Consider the following 14,832-nt stretch of genomic DNA (forward strand, 5'->3'; position numbering starts at 1 on the left):
TTTATCTATGAGATGAGGTTCATTAGGAGTACAAGATAGCTAAATAGATAGCATATTAACATAATGGGAGCAGCGGCTAAGAAGCAAAGAATCGGAATAAGAGGAGACGCTAAAGTAACCAAGAAATTGGAGAAAAAAGATCAAGTAAGATCGTCTGATGAAGAAAATGAAAGTGTTGAATCATCAGATGAAGAAAATGAAAATTTAGAAGATATTGAAGGAGATGACGAAGTAGATATCGAAGTAGACGACGAAGCTGATATAGATGGAGTTTCTTCAGGTGATGAAGCAGAAGATTCGGAAGAAAATACAGACTCTTCGGATTATGACGATGATGAGATTCCTAAGATGAAGAAGAAGAAGAACTTAGACGATGGTTCAGAATCGTTCGCTAATGCGTTCAATGCTATTGTGGGATCTCGTTTGAAGGCTTATAATAGAAAGGATCCTATATTGGCCAAGAATAAGACCACCTTGAAGAAATTAGAGTCCGACAAATTAGAAGCCAAGGCTAAAAGGTTGATTTTATCGGAAAAGAAACAATTGCATGACAAACATCGTATCAAAAATTTGTTACCATCTGCTAGCGAGCCTGAAAAAGTCAGAACTATCATTCAAAACGAAAGACAATTGAAGAAAGTTGCGCAAAAAGGTGTAGTGAGGTTATTTAACGCTGTTTTATCTACTCAACTCAAGACTAACCAAGAAATTGGTAAAGAGCAGGTTGGTCAAACAAAGAAGGAGGAATTAATGAATGAAATATCAAAAGAGAAATTTTTAGACCTCGTTCAAGCAGCAGGTCAATCATAAAGTCCATGTGCGTCCTGTTAATGCTGCCTCAAGCATGAAGCTGGGTTCTATGAGCAAACACCAGGAATATGGGCCCCACATTTTTAACTATCTTGTCTTTTTAGGGAAGCTGTATATTAGTAATATATGAGATAAATATTAATACTTTTTTTATCTGGATTTGGAAACGTTCCTATAACTCGAAGATCTGTCAAAAAAGTACAAATGTAGGAATGATTCAAGATTCAAGAGCATCATTCATTATCTAAATAGACAAGGTCCAAATATCGGAAGTTAACCATATTGGGATTAATATTAAGATGGATGCGAAATTGATAAAATTTAATCTATCTCGTTTTGGAGATCTTTCCGAGTATTCTTCAATATTAATAATATAACATTCCTATATAATGACCACATTTTTTTAAAACCATTTCTGCTCTCTTTGAGAAGAATGAAGTAATATTTTAGATGTCAGAGATCAAGCACTTAGATCAAGCTAGGGTTGCGATTCTTAGCAGAAATGATTCTGACTTAACTATACCCCAGATTCGTCATGAGAATATGTCCGGGAATTCTATCGAGGATGTAAATGGTCAATCCAACCCTTTTCGCCCAATAATAACCCCTATGGGTTCAACCAATAACGTTTTAACCCAGTTGAGCCATAACAAAGACCCGACGCTAGAACCGTTACCTCAACAAGTGAATCCAGGTAAGCAAATAATGACATCCAGGAATCCTCCCGGAAATTTGTACAGAATTATCACAACGTGCTGTTGGTCAGCAGCAGGAGGATGGTCAGATGCTACACCTGGTGCTATTTTACCATTTATTGAAGACTATTACGGAATTACATATGCAATTGTGTCATTGATTTGGATGGCTAATGCTGCAGGGTTCATTTTAATAGCCATGCTCTCACACAAGATCCAGCCATGGTTGGGTAAAAGATTCTCCTTAGTGATTGGATGTATGAGTTTATGCATAATGTACGCATTGGTTGCCAGTGGAACACATTTTCCAGTAATTGTGGTTGGGTTTTTTTTTGGTGGTATGGGACTTGCAATATGTTTATCCCAGTCCAACGTATTCTTCACACGTTTGAACGACCTGTCTAAGTATTTATCTCTTTTTCATGGGTCCTATGGATTGGGTGCAACCCTTTCTCCTTTAGTAGCTACTGCAATGGTGAATTCGGGTGTTAAATGGCATTACTTTTATCTAATAACACTAGGTTTTATGTTATTTAATGGCATCAACTTCTTTTTCTCTTTTAAAGGTGCAGACGAAGATCTTAAACCATGGGATGATGATGAACCAAATGAATCTCTGGAAAGCGATAATAATCAATATGAATCAGACGATTCTCAACAGCAAGAAGAATTTATTGGCTTACAAGAATTAACAAGAGAAGGTCGGAATAAACAAAATGCTTCGAATAAGAATAGCCAATCGACACATTCCGCAGATATGTTATTAGCTTTAAAAAACTACAGGACATGGCTTCTTGCTTTGTTCGTATTATTTTACCAAGGGGCAGAAGTTTCGTTAGCAGGATGGGTCGTCACTTTCTTATTAGATTATAGACATGGTAATAGCTCAGTGGGTTACGTTGCGTCTGGTTTTTGGGGTGGGTTAACGTTGGGACGTCTTCTATTGACTAAGCCATTACACAAATTACTAGGTGCCAGACGGGCAGTCATACTTTTATCTCTAACATCTATTTGCCTTGTACTTCTTGGGTGGCTAGTTCCAAATGCTATAGCGGAGGGTGTATTTATTTCAATTGCCGGTGTTACTATAGGTCCAAACTATCCATTGCAAATTGGTCTCTCCGCTCAGCTTATTCCCAGAAAAATTCAGGTCATTTCATTGACAATAATCACCGCATTTGGTTCATCTGGAGGCGCTATTTTCCCATTTTTAGTTGGGTTGATCTCTCAGAGTGTCGGCACATATGTAGTTATGCCAATTTTTATTGGATTATACTGCGGTATGCTTGGTCTTTGGATAGCGTTACCTAACATAGAAAGACCAATAGAATCAAAAAGTAACGTCAACAAATGGACGCAAGTTTGGCGAAGAATTTGGTAGTATTTGATTTAGTTTTGTATTTTACATAATCTATGAAAAGGACTAAATGCGAAATGTAGAATTTTGATGATCGAAGTATCGAACAAAGACCATAGATCGGTTAAACAAAAACATACGAGTTAAAGAATAAGCTACTTAAATTATATTTGTTATAATGGCAATAGAGCAGCTTTTCACAAAAGGAGCGGCCGAATTAAAAGAAAAGGATTATTTAAGTGCCATTGCGACTTATACGACTGCTTTAAAGGAACACCCAAAATCGATCCTAGCGTTTTTGAAAAGATCAACTGCGTATCAGAAGTTGAATAATTACGAGAATGCAAAGAGAGATGTATCTAACGCATTTGATATTGCAGAACAGAAAGGCAAACGGTCAGACCTTGGAGCCTGTTACTTCAGATTGGGTCTAATTTACTATGCGGAAAAGGATTACAAAGTAGCATTGAAGAATTTTGAGAAATCGGTGGAATTTGACTGTCCTGAAGCAACAGTCGAGTCATGGAGAAATAAGTGTGAATATGATTTAAAGAAGAACCCTCCAGCTGAGGATTCGGGAAACGAGGAAGGTGAAGCTATTCTAAATATCGAATCGGGTAAGGATAAAGCTAAAGATATCCAAGGCAAGCCATCCACCAACATTGATGTGATAAATAGTCAAGCCCCATTAAAAGTCAAGATCAGGGACGATTGGTACCAAACAAACGATTCGGTTATCATAACCATATACGCCAAAAACATCAAAGAGCAAGAATTACAGGTTAACTTCAAGCCAAATCTGGTAAACGTTTCGTTTCCAAGCTCTGCCACGTCCGAATATAACTATAATCTTGAGCCACTCTTTGCCGTAATCGAATCAGAAAAATCAACTTTTCGAATCTATTCTACTAAATTAGAAATCACCTTGAAGAAGAAAGAGTCTCGCAAGTGGCCCAGCTTGGAGGCATCCGAGAATATCGAAGAGATAAAGACCTCGAATTCTACTGAAGAAAGTCCTACCAAGAATTCAGGGTTGGCATATCCGACTTCTTCAAAAAAATCTATCAACTGGTCCGCATTCAAAATTAACGACGACGAAGACAACGAAAAATCAGAAAACGAATTTTTTGCCCAATTATACAAAGATACAGACGATGATACCAGAAGAGCAATGATGAAATCTTATGTCGAGTCCAATGGTACAGTTTTGACCACTAATTGGGAAGAAGCACAAAATAAAAAATATGAAACCAGTCCGCCTGAAGGTATGGTTGAAAAGAAATGGAATGACAAAGGTTGAATCATGGGATATTTTTCTACCTACTCTGATCCGATTTTGCTTTATATCAGAACATTATCACCTATTATTCCAAGTTTAAACTCTTAGTATAGTAGCAACACGTCATCCTGTATATAAATACTCACTGTTTGCTATATAGAATAATCAACCTACCATAGTTGGAGGATTACCAACAGAGAAATTTTATTCTTTTTATACTTTTATATGACGATATTAAGAAGAGTGAGTCAATCTTTAATTCGTAATACAGTAAGAAAGATGCATATTGAGTCAATTCCTATGAGATGGGGTACCGGTGATAATTATTCGTATTTATTAATAGATACACCTACTAAGCATGCTTGGTTAATAGATCCGGCAGAGCCTAAAGATGTAACGGCATATTTTAAGAAACATAATCCTAGTTTTGAATTGAAGGCAATAGTAAATACTCATCATCACTATGATCATGCAGGAGGAAATAGCGATTTCCATTTGAAATATCCTGATTTACCAATAATTGCTGGAAAGGATTCTCCCCAGGTTACATATACGCCATCGCACCAAGAGGTCATTGACTTGGGAGACAATTTATCAATTACTGCCTTACATACCCCATGCCATACACAAGATTCGATTTGTTATTTTGTTAAGGATTCATCCACGAAAGAAAAGGCTGTTTTCACGGGAGATACGTTATTCATTAGTGGATGCGGCAGGTTTTTCGAAGGTTCTGGAGAAGAGATGGATAAGGCATTAAATTCAATTTTGGGAAAGCTTCCAAAGGAAACAAAGGTTTATCCGGGGCACGAGTACACCAAGTCGAATGTCAAGTTTTCTAAGACTGTTTTGAATAATGATGCTATTAAGAAGTTAGACAAGTTCGTAAATGAAAATGAATTCACTACTGGAGAATTTACGATTGGTGATGAATTAGAATTCAACCCATTTATGAGATTAAATGATCCAAACGTGCAAAAGATCACCGGTGCTTCGAATAGTGTCGACGTTATCAGTAAATTAAGAGAAATGAAGAATAATATGTAAACCGAAGTAAATGAATATATACTAAAAATTATATTGGATTGAGGTTTATGCAACTTGTAAGTAGTTCTCACACTTTTTATGGAGACCTGAAAATCATGAAACACTGCTTTGTAGCAAACACATAGAATGTATATCTTTGGATGAATTATTACCGAAGTTCAAAATAGACACATCGATATTAAGTCCTCACGAAATCTGGTTTCCATTCGTTTTCTACGTAGAGTTCTGGTTGCCAAAGCTCAATGCATTCTAAATCGAACTCAGATTTACCCATAGCAAACTTTTCGTATTCTTCAAAAATACCACTCAAACACCATCCTTGCAATAACTTTCTCATTAACCCCACAAGTACACCGATTCTATGCTTTCCTTTATTTGAATGAATTAATATTGGGAAGTTTTGTTTATTTACTATCAATTGTAAAGCTGTGGTTATCGTCTCCAATGCTTGTGTGCGGTCTTCTTCAAGTGTAAATGGCTCCAGAGCTGACTTTATGAAAAGATGGTGAAACGTTATATCTGTCGTCTCTATCCATTTTTTATAGTTATCCATAATTTCCGCTGTGCCATGCTTATCTTTTTTCTCCTTATCCTTTTTCTCTTTTTCCTTCTTCACCTTTTCCTTAGGTGCCTTTTCACCATTTTCTGTGTCCTTACTCTTCAGCTTTTCGTCTTTTTTCTTTTCTCCCAAATCTCCTAAATATATTATAGTTTTTAATCCTAATTGCTCTAAAAATGGATAGTTTATAGGCATTGGAAATCCAGATCTATAAATACCATCCTCCACAAGTGAAAAATTTAACGGTGGTACATACAGTGGTTTAGGATTGATTGTTTTCATCACCAAATTAGAATAATCTACTCCAGATTCAACAGTATTATCATTGCCTTCTTCATTCGTTGGTGTGCTTTCGGATAAATCATTCTTCTGAATCATGGGCAAAAGGTCTAGCTGGATTTCAGACTGAATTTCATGGATATCACGTAATGGTCCCAGTGTATTAGACTTATTGTTATTAGTAGGTACCATGGTTTGTATATAATTAGCCTTATATTCTAATTACTAGGCCTTCTTAATAGTAATGATAACCCGATACATAATTAATTTTGGTCGTGCGAAAACAAAACGTTGATGTCCTAGTTCCGTATAATATTTGGAACCATCTGTTAAGGAACCCTATAATGAAGAGATATGTATGTGAATAAGAAACATCTAATTAAAGTCAACGAAAACGAGCCAAATTTTGGTTTGAATATTTTTTGCCTGAGTCTATTAAATGGCAATAAGACTTGTTTGTAAAACATCTATTGAGTCTACGTATACTGGAATCTCCTTTAGGGACCGTTTAGCTATGAAGTCCAAATAGGAGCAATCTAAGTTCAGTTTACAATTCAAAAATACAATTCAAGAATATCTTAGCTCAACCTTAAATAAGTATAAAAAGTCATTTTTTCAGTTCAGACTTATAGGTGATAAGACTCTACATGACTCGCATTCCATGTACAACTGTATATCATTGGTTTGAAAAACTTTGAGACAAAAGCTTTCTCAGTATAATTCAGAACATAGACTAATAGTACTCTGTAGTATCTTTGAGAAAAGTAGAGTAACTTTTCGCATTTAAAGCCACACATTTAAACCATTAAACCATTCTATTCCACATCTCATAACGTAGACAATAAAAGTTAACAGAATTTCCGTATATTCGACAAGAATCAGCTTCCATCAGAATCCGTATCGTTTATCTACTGTACCATCCCTAGGGTTAATCCAATAAGTTAAATGGACTTCCTAAGTATCAACTTTGGATTCGCAATGGTTTTTGTAAGGAGATCTGGATTGGGATTTTACTAATGTTAAAAAAGTGCCCTTCAATACGATTTTACTAAATTACAAATATTTACCTAGGTATTCTACTCCGTTGATTAAAAAAAAAAGAGAAATGGGAAGAAATTTAGTCGATCTTGTTAGTAGACTACATAAAAAATTGACTAGCCATTTATTATCATGCAATAAAGGCTGAGTAAGGATCTTACGTCCGTGAAATATTCTCCGTATTCCTTTTACACTTTAAAGCTTTAGTCGATGAAATTACCCGCATGGGTCGTAATCTAGATGTAGGTGAGGTAAGATGTGTTACAGAATCGTGCTTAAGCGACCACGAATATTTTTTGTGGTATTTGGCTCGTATCGAGATACTCCTGAGCAGTTCGCAGTTTTGCAGCAATATCATAACCCAATTATAAAATATGTCTCATTTGACCCTGACCGTTAATCTCTAATATATATCAACAATCATGGATCAAGCTTTAAAATTCGTAAAAGAATTTGATGAACTTTTTTCACACACCAGTAGGGGTTTCTCCCAATACATAAGAAGAAAAGTGGTAGGACTTACGGACTAAATGAACTAACGCCTCGCTTGAATAGTAGAAAGAAACCAACTGGCATTAAAACCGAATACAATGAAATTTTTGACGCAAAAAAATATAATCAGTGTGTATCCGTAAAACTTGAAATTGATGATATGCCATAATTCACAGTCACATAAAATATTATCAATAATTATATACTAGATAATCTAGAACGAATAAAAGCAGGTCTCTCTGTCAAAATTAACTTTTTAAACTATTCAAAGATTCTCAAATTCAGATTTACCAATATTATCTAAATTCTTTATACGAAGGACTAATACCCAACCACAATGTTCTTTAGTTCCAAATTTGTGTTGTCTTGTTTAACATTTGGTGTTAGTGTTATTTCACAAGTGATAAAAGATAACAAAGTGTATGTCTCTCCTAGACTGTTGTCAACATGCCCTAATACTTTCGAACCATATCCTAAATGTCCTAATGATGTTTTTGCTCAATGGCAATATTCTAATTTACCAGAGACTCACATTAGTATAACTAATGTGGAATTAATCAGTGGTAGCATGTACACAATAACTGTGCATATTACGAGTGATAGTGGAATGTCATTAAGTTCTTTGAGTGAGTTAAAGGTTTTGTCACCAGTAAATACATTTATATTTTCAAGAAATGCAAATGTGCACTTAATTACAAATCCAAATGACTTTACATACACATTTAATGCTAACGCCATCGCTCTGACAGATGGAACCAATGGTGAATTATGTGTCCCTGATGTATCATTTCAATTTGACTGGTGTCTGGCAGGAGTGAGTGATCAGAATGAATGTAATAGATGGAGGTACGACAAGTCGTATGATATATACACCGGTTGTCAAGATACAATTCATAAGAGTGATTCTTTGTACTGCTTCAAAAAAAGAGACTGTGCTTCATCAAGTTTATCCACCAGTTCATCGTGTACTACTAGTTCAACAAGTTCGTTCAGTTCATCGACATTTTGTACCTCTGGCACATCCAGCTCAAGCACCTCGGAAATTTCGAGTTCATCAACATCGTCTACCTCTGACTCGTCCAGCTCAAGCACCTCGGGAACTTCCAGTTCATCGACATCGAGTACCTCTGGCACATCCAGCTCAGACACCTCGGGAACTTCGAGTTCATCCAGTTCATCAACATCGTGTACCTCTGGCTCGTCCAGCTCAAGCACCTCGGAACTTCGAGTTCATCAACATCGTGTACCTCTGGCACAACCAGTTCATCGACATCGTGTACCTCTGGCTCGTCCAGCTCAAGCACCTCGGGAACTTCCAGTTCATCGACATCGGGTACCTCTGGTTCATCTAGCTCAAGCACCTCGAGAACTTCCAGTTCATCAATTACAGCTGGCTCTTACAGCTCGCTTCCTACCGCTTCGTTTATGACTGGTTCTTCAAGTTCATCGAGTCAAGAGACTTCACCAGGATCTCCAACTATCCCAGAAATTTCACTAAGCGCGTCAACAAATATCGTGACACCTACTCCAGCAGCTTCATCAGTGTTACCAATAACCACACTTATAACTTCATTGTGTTCAACTGCTTCATCTGCTTCAGCCGCTAAGCTTTCTAATTCGGTTTCTGAAACTGCTTCCCCGACTAGTAGCACATTCTTTACTGGGGATACGACTATCTTTGAGACTATCAGCTCCGGTCAAACTGTAACTATCAAAACTTGTGAGGTTGCCGTTACAATGAATTCCAATGGTGAATACATTACGTCTACTTCAATTGTTGCTGGTACTTCTGCTTTACCTCCAAGCGAATTAGAACTGTCTAAAGTTGTTGGCTCACAGGCCACATCAAGTGAACAGTCACCAAGCGAGCTGGTCAACACTTTAACAAGCGGACATAATCCTATAGAAGCACCCTCGATCAGTGAAGGTAAATATACCACGGTTAGTTCTATTTCCCTATTAAATAACATCCCAACTGTTGCCGCAATTTCCAAACAGGGTTCTCTTAGTTTCTATACCATATCTGAACCTATCCCTAATGTTAGTTCGTCTACACTTTCCACTGCTTCCGGAATGGTTACTTTCTCCTCCGTTAGTCCTTACAGCGGAGCGGCATCCTCTTCTAAAGAAAATAATTCCCTTTTGTGGAAAGTCTTACTTGTTTTTGCTTATATCGTATAAAATGGAAATTAATCAATTCACCATCAATTATAAGTGCATTAAAGACTGAACCCTATTGTATGTATAGTTTTGTCTCGAGTAAATTTAATTTTAGTAGTCCATTGACTTGGTTTATAGGATTAGAACAAATTATTATAATACTATTATCAAAATAATCACTCGAAACTCCGGTACGTGAAGTACGACGTTTAAAAGCATTCAAAATTCTTGTTCTCAAAGCACTCCTTTGAATCATCGTTACTTCCACATCATTTTGAAAGAAACTCACTACTAGTTTTAAACTGTGGAGTTATAAATTAGAAATTAACCGATAACAATCAGACTTGGATGTGTTGTTCCATTAAGAACAAATAAAATTAGTTCCAGAATCCACCTCACAATTGGCTCACACCTTCATTTGATTGGTAACACCATTTTTTTTTCTATATTATGAGCCTCCTGTCCTGTTTTTCCAAATAAGGCTATCTATTCAATGTTATGTTGTCTACAAGATATAAAATAGGTTTGAAGTAGTGCGTATATAAAAAAATCATTTCCTAATTTGACTAGTGTATGGAACTATATATCTAGTTTCAGAGATCCGAAACTATGATCAGGAATAGAAAGATTACATCAAAATGGTTTAGTTGAGATGAAATTATAGATACAAATTTTCAAATAGAATTTTAGCATATTTTCCACAGAGAACTCACGCTTAACGTCCCATAGCGTACCATGAAAATGAATCGGCCATATTTCATAACGAGTAGATTTAAGTCCATGTCGATTAGTTGAGTTGCCTCAACAGAAGATGGGTATTCTTAGCTTTGAATATAATATTTGCCATTTGTTATTTATGATTCAGAACTACAAGTTTGAGAGTACCTGGTTTTCTCCTCAATGGCTACAAAAAAGGCTGATCTAGATTTCTTGAATCCTAAAGAATTCACAGGTTGCAAATCCCAATTTATTGGGTATCTTCATAAAAGTATCTATATATTTCTTTGACTAAGTTATCTTTCGCACAACATCTCATTTCGTCATTTTCTCGTTTGGATTCATAATCATACGACTAATGGCCAAAAACTAATAAAAGACATCTAGACTTGGAAATTACCTTGAAATAACTTTTGTATGTTCAAATTACGGCTTCAGATGCTTTTCTGCTATTTCTTCTACGTCTTATGCAAAGCAGAAGAATGCCTTAATATGCAATAGAGATGATGCTATTCAACCAATCAATTTCAAGTGTACCGAGGTTATAATTTTCTAAAATTAAATGAAATACGTTATGCCGTAATAACTAGAATTATTTTTCAAAGGCATTTTAGCTATTGAAAACAATTTACGCCATGAAATTATGCGTGCTTCAGGTAAAAAAGAATAAAATTTACATCCTCGGTTATAATCAGATTACCATTTTTGATGTAGCAGGAACAAAGATAATAGAAGGTCTTGCATATCTATGACATCTCCGTAGTAACAGAAAGTTCACATACATCTCATCTAAAAAATTTCTGTCTGAAAAATTGAATTGGATAGTAGTAAATCAACTTTTGCATACTGTTATATCCAATATCTTGTAACATAAAAAGCTGGTTAGTTAGTTACTAATTTCATATTGTGGGCCAATTGTTTCGATCATTCATGTCAAATATTGTATTTCTCCTTCGCATTTAGTTATTTCCCTAAATTTAGAATATTCTTCTAATGCAACTTTTTAGCTCAAATATGCGACCGAAAAAATCACTATTTGGGAGGGAATGTCTGCGAATTTTTTGAAGTAAGAAACTATAATTCTTGTCGACTATCCTAAAGTATTGATACTACTAAACTTGTGTATTAATATGATGGTTACAATACTGATTTTAATACTGATTTTAATGCCTTTTTAGAAAATAGAGTGATTAAACAAATACCTTAAAACAGATAGCATCGAGGTCTCAATTACGGTTCCTTGATGGTATATAGACTTCGATCTATGTTATTTCCTAATCCTCTTCTTCTTGAAGGGATTAGTTTGTCTTCAAATAAATAAAGATGATTTATGAGTTAGGACACTCGAATCCTTTCTACCTTACCTATTAATCTTTCTGATTTCCCTCGCGATTTTATATAATATTTCTTTCCTTGTGTATTCTTACTTTAACACAGTTCAAACCTTTTTTATAAGAATGATATTTTTACATACGCTCTATGTCATATTGATTATATTTATGTTTTGCAATAGCAAAAAGGAAAAGTGAAAATTATGACAAAATTATAAAAACTATCTTAAAAATTCGATTGATCACTTGACCATTAGATCACAATTAGAGTTATACCCTAATTTAATAGTAAGGTATGTATGTTGTCAAATGCTCAAGTTTATTTAGGATGTAATTAAATTGATGTAAAATTACAAATGATCAGAACCAAAAATCGAATGTGTGGGCGAACAAACGGAAAACTGCAATCAACTAATGGTTCATTTTGCCACACGATGATCGGGTTTATGAAGTGAAATATTTTTCATCAAATCAGAACTGAGTTTCTACATGTAAGAATTAGACGAACTAATCCCTGTAATGTTCATGAAGTAAGATGCACTGCTGGCCCATGCGTAGGCGAGATTCATACGCCGAGTACATTTTTACCACTTCAGATTACTTACGCAATATTTTTTTGAGCGAAAGAAAATAATCAGAGACTGGGAGGTAGGCTTGAAACAGTTTTAAAATTGCTCAATTCTTCATCTTACGGAAGTATTACTGGCTCCTCTATTTTCGATTGTCGTACTTCAGGAGTATTAGCAACCGACGTTGCCATGAGTCTAGGGTTGGTTCACTTTCGTACTTATGCGGGATGTATTACGTCAACTTGTTTCTGTGTTGAGTTGAAAACTAATAGCTTGATATCGAACGATTTTGCCATTCGGAACATTCAATTGGCCTCACACTGTAATTTAGACGTGATTGATCCGTTACATGTATTTCTCATCCCTTTTGTACTGTTACTTCCCTTAGATTAGATTGACCGCCCCTCTGTTTGTATTCATCTTCTGACATGAAAAACTTTATTCATTTGATCCGTCTTACTAATCGTAAATACGATCTACAGCCGGCGCCGCCTGATTCGGGCGCAAGGGCATTTGTAAGATTTTTTCGATACGTTTCGTAATTTAGGTGCATACAATTTACGTGGTATTACTTTGTTGTTCTGCAGACTGGAAGCATACAGGATTTTGCAGCATCTAATAATATCTTACAGTATCGCGAGCGCATCGCATTTTGTATGAAGACACTGTTTAAATCTTACGCCACTTCACCTGAAGTAAGTAACATTGTTCTTGGAACTAGTGAGATCATAACTGAAGATGTTGTAAGCTCGAGCTGTTCCCTTTAATTGACTAGAAACAATTGAAGCTTTGTTTTTATCCCTAGATCAAATGAGTATATTTGCTCGAGGAGTTATAATGCATACATCCTGCATACATCATAGAATACCCTAGAAAAGAATTTCATCTTCCCACTTATTGAAAAGTGGATTTATCCTAGGATTTATATGGCAATCGGCATATGATAAGACGAGTAGATTTTAAAACCTAGTGTTAGGTACTCTTAGGATTCATTTTGCAACCTCGTATAAATAGGAGAAGAAATTGAAGATTAGATCCAAAGCTATTACTATGAGGCTGCATTGTTATAGACGGTTGTGTGGAATGGAGCCCTCAAAAGTTTATTTCGAGAAGAGGCCGCGGATATTATTAATAGGTGAAATTTGTCACAGCACAAAAAAGTTATTCGGATCATGGGGATTTTAATCTGATGAAACCAACTAATCCTCATACTCATGATTGATGCCGTGGTCATCGTTGAGGCAAGTGCCGACAGAGTAGTAAATGGCGAATAAAAAATTTCTGATAATAATTTCAAGTGAAATAATTCTTTTTTTTTCACTTCGCCAATGTGAAGAATGTTCGCAGTCAGATCAATAGTTGCCGCAATATAGAATTCTAAGACCCATTACTTCGTAATTAAGTTAAATATAAAGTGAGAATATGGTAACTTTCGGAATTATGACCACAGTCTAAATCGATGCAAAAAATTTTAGAGGCATGAATATAATCTGCAGAACTTGCACGATAAAATTAGACGAAAAGCATGTAATGCATATCAAGTATGCAAAGCAAGGCGTATCGAAGAATTTATAGGCGTAAGTGCTAAAAATAATGAAAAATTGTCCATATCCGATTTCAGAAAACTATCTATATACTCTTCTTCTAATTTCATATTTTTCACCTACATAAAGATCCAAATGTCCTACTATTTTAAAGATGCTTTTCTGGAAGTATCAAAATAATTAGATCTAAGAAAGCATGCTAGGTTTTAAAGGGTTCTTATTAGCGTTAGCTTTAGTTCAATTTGTTGCTGCAATAACACCTTCACCTTGCAAGCCTCTTACTTCTCCATCATTGGGATTTAATGCTGTCTTCTATCCTTATAAATTTAGGGATGATACAACTCTGAGAGACTTGACATACATGAACGGAGGGTATAAGGCCTCCAAACCCATTGCCCTGGCATCCGGAATTACAGATATAAATTTTGCTATTGCCCAGGGTAATGACGGAATTGTTAAAGGAAACATTTATGGGAAAGCCGTGACTGTTTCAAACTTTAGTGTTGAACTTACTGGTTACTTTCTTGCACCAGAAACTGGTGATTATCAGCTCCTGTTGTCTGTGGATGATGGAGCGTTGGTTACATTCGGAGCTGGACAAGCATTCGGGTGCTGTAATACATTATCAACATCCAATGATGGAAATTACGCTTTATTCGCTCATTGGTATTCTACATCTAGCTCTCCAGGAGCAACACTTTCAACGCAACATCTTACTGCTGGATATTACTATCCTATTAAGATATTTTATGTGAATATGCAAAATCCTATGAGTATGACATTCAAAGTTACTACACCAAGTGGCACTGTCATCACTAATTTTAATAACGTTTACTCCTTTACAAATACAGACACTTCTTGTCCTGCTGTAAGACCAACAACTACAGTCACCAAGACGTGGTCAAGCACCAATACAAAAACAACTACTAACACTGCTACTGCGTTTGGTACGGAC

At 35.7% G+C, this 14,832-nt stretch overlaps 7 protein-coding genes across 7 annotated transcripts; 6 read left to right on the forward strand and 1 right to left on the reverse strand.

The window, feature by feature from the left end:
* Positions 1 to 63: 63 nt before the first annotated feature.
* On the forward strand, positions 64 to 810 carry RRP15 (Rrp15p; the record flags this gene model as incomplete). The annotated part of the gene is made up of 1 exon (XM_015612738.1): positions 64 to 810. The coding sequence occupies one exon, from the start codon at positions 64 to 66 to the stop codon at positions 808 to 810; it is 747 nt and encodes a 248-aa protein (XP_015466446.1).
* Positions 811 to 1,260: 450 nt separating this feature from the next.
* On the forward strand, positions 1,261 to 2,886 carry AC631_03910 (uncharacterized protein; the record flags this gene model as incomplete). The annotated part of the gene is made up of 1 exon (XM_015612739.1): positions 1,261 to 2,886. The coding sequence occupies one exon, from the start codon at positions 1,261 to 1,263 to the stop codon at positions 2,884 to 2,886; it is 1,626 nt and encodes a 541-aa protein (XP_015466447.1).
* A 154-nt stretch (positions 2,887 to 3,040) lies between these two features.
* On the forward strand, positions 3,041 to 4,162 carry SGT1 (co-chaperone; the record flags this gene model as incomplete). Its single annotated transcript, XM_015612740.1, has 1 exon — positions 3,041 to 4,162. One exon carries the CDS (start codon positions 3,041 to 3,043, stop codon positions 4,160 to 4,162), a length of 1,122 nt encoding a protein of 373 aa, XP_015466448.1.
* Positions 4,163 to 4,420: 258 nt separating this feature from the next.
* Positions 4,421 to 5,188, forward strand: GLO2 (hydroxyacylglutathione hydrolase; the record flags this gene model as incomplete). Its single annotated transcript, XM_015612741.1, has 1 exon — positions 4,421 to 5,188. One exon carries the CDS (start codon positions 4,421 to 4,423, stop codon positions 5,186 to 5,188), a length of 768 nt encoding a protein of 255 aa, XP_015466449.1.
* A 178-nt stretch (positions 5,189 to 5,366) lies between these two features.
* AC631_03913 (uncharacterized protein) lies at positions 5,367 to 6,218 on the reverse strand (the record flags this gene model as incomplete). Its single annotated transcript, XM_015612742.1, has 1 exon — positions 5,367 to 6,218. One exon carries the CDS (start codon positions 6,216 to 6,218, stop codon positions 5,367 to 5,369), a length of 852 nt encoding a protein of 283 aa, XP_015466450.1.
* A 2,763-nt stretch (positions 6,219 to 8,981) lies between these two features.
* Positions 8,982 to 9,737, forward strand: AC631_03914 (uncharacterized protein; the record flags this gene model as incomplete). Its single annotated transcript, XM_015612743.1, has 1 exon — positions 8,982 to 9,737. One exon carries the CDS (start codon positions 8,982 to 8,984, stop codon positions 9,735 to 9,737), a length of 756 nt encoding a protein of 251 aa, XP_015466451.1.
* A 4,336-nt stretch (positions 9,738 to 14,073) lies between these two features.
* Positions 14,074 to 14,824, forward strand: AC631_03915 (uncharacterized protein; the record flags this gene model as incomplete). The annotated part of the gene is made up of 1 exon (XM_015612744.1): positions 14,074 to 14,824. A coding segment is annotated over one exon (751 nt), but the record flags the coding sequence as incomplete, so codon positions are not given.
* Between the last annotated feature and the right edge of the window lie 8 nt (positions 14,825 to 14,832).

Source organism: Debaryomyces fabryi, assembly GCF_001447935.2.
Source record: "Debaryomyces fabryi strain CBS 789 chromosome Unknown contig00092, whole genome shotgun sequence".
NCBI lineage: Eukaryota > Fungi > Ascomycota > Pichiomycetes > Serinales > Debaryomycetaceae > Debaryomyces > Debaryomyces fabryi.